The following is a 2313-nucleotide window of genomic DNA, read 5'->3' on the forward strand; positions in this document are numbered from 1 at the left end:
TTGATATAAAAAAATCCATTAAATATATAAAGTACATGAACAAACATAAGTTACAATGAAAGAGAAAGATTGCAAGCATCGATCATCCACTCTTTTTTAATCAGCAACTCCTTCTTGGTAGGATGCTGAGCAGTATGGATACTAGAAGAGAGGTGAGACCTTTATTTTTACAATATTAATGAAGCAACCAAAAAAAGAACCACGGTTTGTTTGAATGGGATAATGATGGTGGTTTTGGTAAATAAATAATCTGAAGGAGGTGAAGGGATATAATAACAAAGTGGATGATAGTGGATGGGGAGATGGGGAGATGTATGATGGGTGTGGGGTGATTAGTACTTGTGTGCTGGAGGTGGTGGAGATTTGTACTGATATGATGGTGGTGGACAGTCATCCTTGTGAGGTGGTGTTGGTGAAGATTTATAGTTGTAGGGATGGGGCGGTGGAGACTCATATTTGTATGCTGGCGGTGGTGGAGATTTGTAAACATAAGGAGGAGGTGGAGGAGGTGACTTGTATTTGTAGGGTGGTGGTAGAGGTGACTCGTACTTGTAAGGTGGTGGTGGTGGTGATTCATACTTGTAAGGTGGTGGTGGAGGAGACTTGTAAAGATATGGAGGAGGTGGTGGTGACTCGTACTTGTAAGGTGGGGGTGGAGGTGATTCATATTTATAAGGGGGTGGTGGTGGGGATTTGTATAGATATGGAGGAGGTGGGGGTGACTCATACTTGTAAGGTGGTGGTGGTGGAGACTTGTAGACGTACGGTGGTGGTGGTGGTGACTTGTACTTGTAGGGTGGTGGCGGCGGTGACTCGTATTTGTAAGGTGGTGGAGGGGGAGACTTGTATACATAAGGAGGAGGTGGTGGTGACTCATATTTGTAAGGTGGTGGTGGAGGTGATTCATACTTGTAAGGGGGTGGTGGTGGAGATTTGTAAACATATGGAGGTGGTGGTGGAGATTTGTATTTGTATGGCGGTGGTGGAGGTGACTCGTACTTATATGGAGGTGGTGGTGGAGACTCGTACTTGTATGGTGGTGGTGGAGGAGATTCATACTTATAGGGTGGTGGTGGTGGAGACTTGTAAACATATGGAGGTGGTGGTGGAGACTCGTACTTGTAAGGTGGAGGTGGAGGCGATTCATACTTGTACGGTGGTGGTGGAGGCGACTCGTACTTGTAAGGAGGTGGTGGTGGTGACTTATATTTGTAGGGTGGTGGCGGAGGTGATTCGTACTTGTAAGGAGGTGGTGGTGGTGACTTGTATTTGTATGGTGGTGGCGGAGGTGATTCGTACTTGTATGGTGGTGGCGGAGGTGATTCATACTTGTAAGGCGGTGGTGGGGGAGATTTGTACACGTAAGGAGGTGGGGGTGGTGAATTATATTTGTATGGTGGTGGTGGAGGTGATTCATACTTGTAAGGAGGTGGTGGTGGTGATTCATATTTGTATGGCGGTGGTGGAGGTGACTTGTACTTGTAAGGTGGAGGCGGTGGAGATTCATATTTGTATGGCGGAGGTGGAGGCGATTCGTACTTGTAAGGCGGCGGTGGTGGTGATTTATATTTGTAGGGTGGTGGTGGAGGTGATTCGTACTTGTAAGGCGGTGGCGGGGGAGACTTGTACACATACGGGGGAGGTGGTGGTGACTTATAATTGTAGGGTGGTGGTGGGGGTGATTCATACTTATAAGGTGGTGGTGGGGGAGATTCATATTTGTATGGCGGTGGAGGAGGTGACTTGTACTTGTAAGGTGGTGGTGGTGGAGACTCATACTTGTACGGAGGTGGTGGTGGTGACTTGTATTTGTAGGGTGGTGGCGGAGGTGATTCATACTTGTAAGGAGGTGGTGGTGGTGACTTGTATTTGTATGGTGGTGGCGGAGGTGATTCGTACTTGTATGGTGGTGGTGGTGGAGATTCATATTTGTATGGTGGTGGTGGCGGTGACTTGTACCTGTAAGGTGGTGGTGGTGGAGACTCGTACTTGTAAGGTGGAGGTGGTGGTGACTTATACTTATAAGGCGGTGGTGGAGGTGACTCGTATTTGTAAGGCGGTGGCGGTGGTGATTTGTACTTGTATGGCGGTGGAGGAGGAGATTCATATTTGTAAGGTGGTGGAGGTGGGGAGCTGTAAACATAGGGAAGATGTGGTGATAAGTTATCCAATTTGGAGTTCCACCCGGAGTCGGCATTTGCCGTGGCAGCGAAGGTGGTGACGAGAGCCACCAGAACCCATAGTCGGGGTTCCATGAAGCTCTTCATGGTTGCTAATGAAAGACTATGTAGTTGTGGAGATGGATTTTTTTTG

General features: G+C 47.8%; 1 protein-coding gene across 1 annotated transcript; it reads right to left on the reverse strand.

Annotated features, from left to right (window-relative positions):
* On the reverse strand, positions 1-2313 carry LOC125204840 (uncharacterized). Its single transcript, XM_048103588.2, has one exon. It carries the CDS (start codon positions 2265-2267, stop codon positions 333-335), a length of 1935 nt encoding a protein of 644 aa, XP_047959545.2. The 5' UTR covers positions 2268-2313; the 3' UTR covers positions 1-332.

This window comes from Salvia hispanica, chromosome 2 (genome assembly GCF_029641045.1).
Source record: "Salvia hispanica isolate PSC_SH4W2 chromosome 2, Shi_PSC_v1, whole genome shotgun sequence".
NCBI classification, from domain to species: domain Eukaryota; kingdom Viridiplantae; phylum Streptophyta; class Magnoliopsida; order Lamiales; family Lamiaceae; genus Salvia; species Salvia hispanica.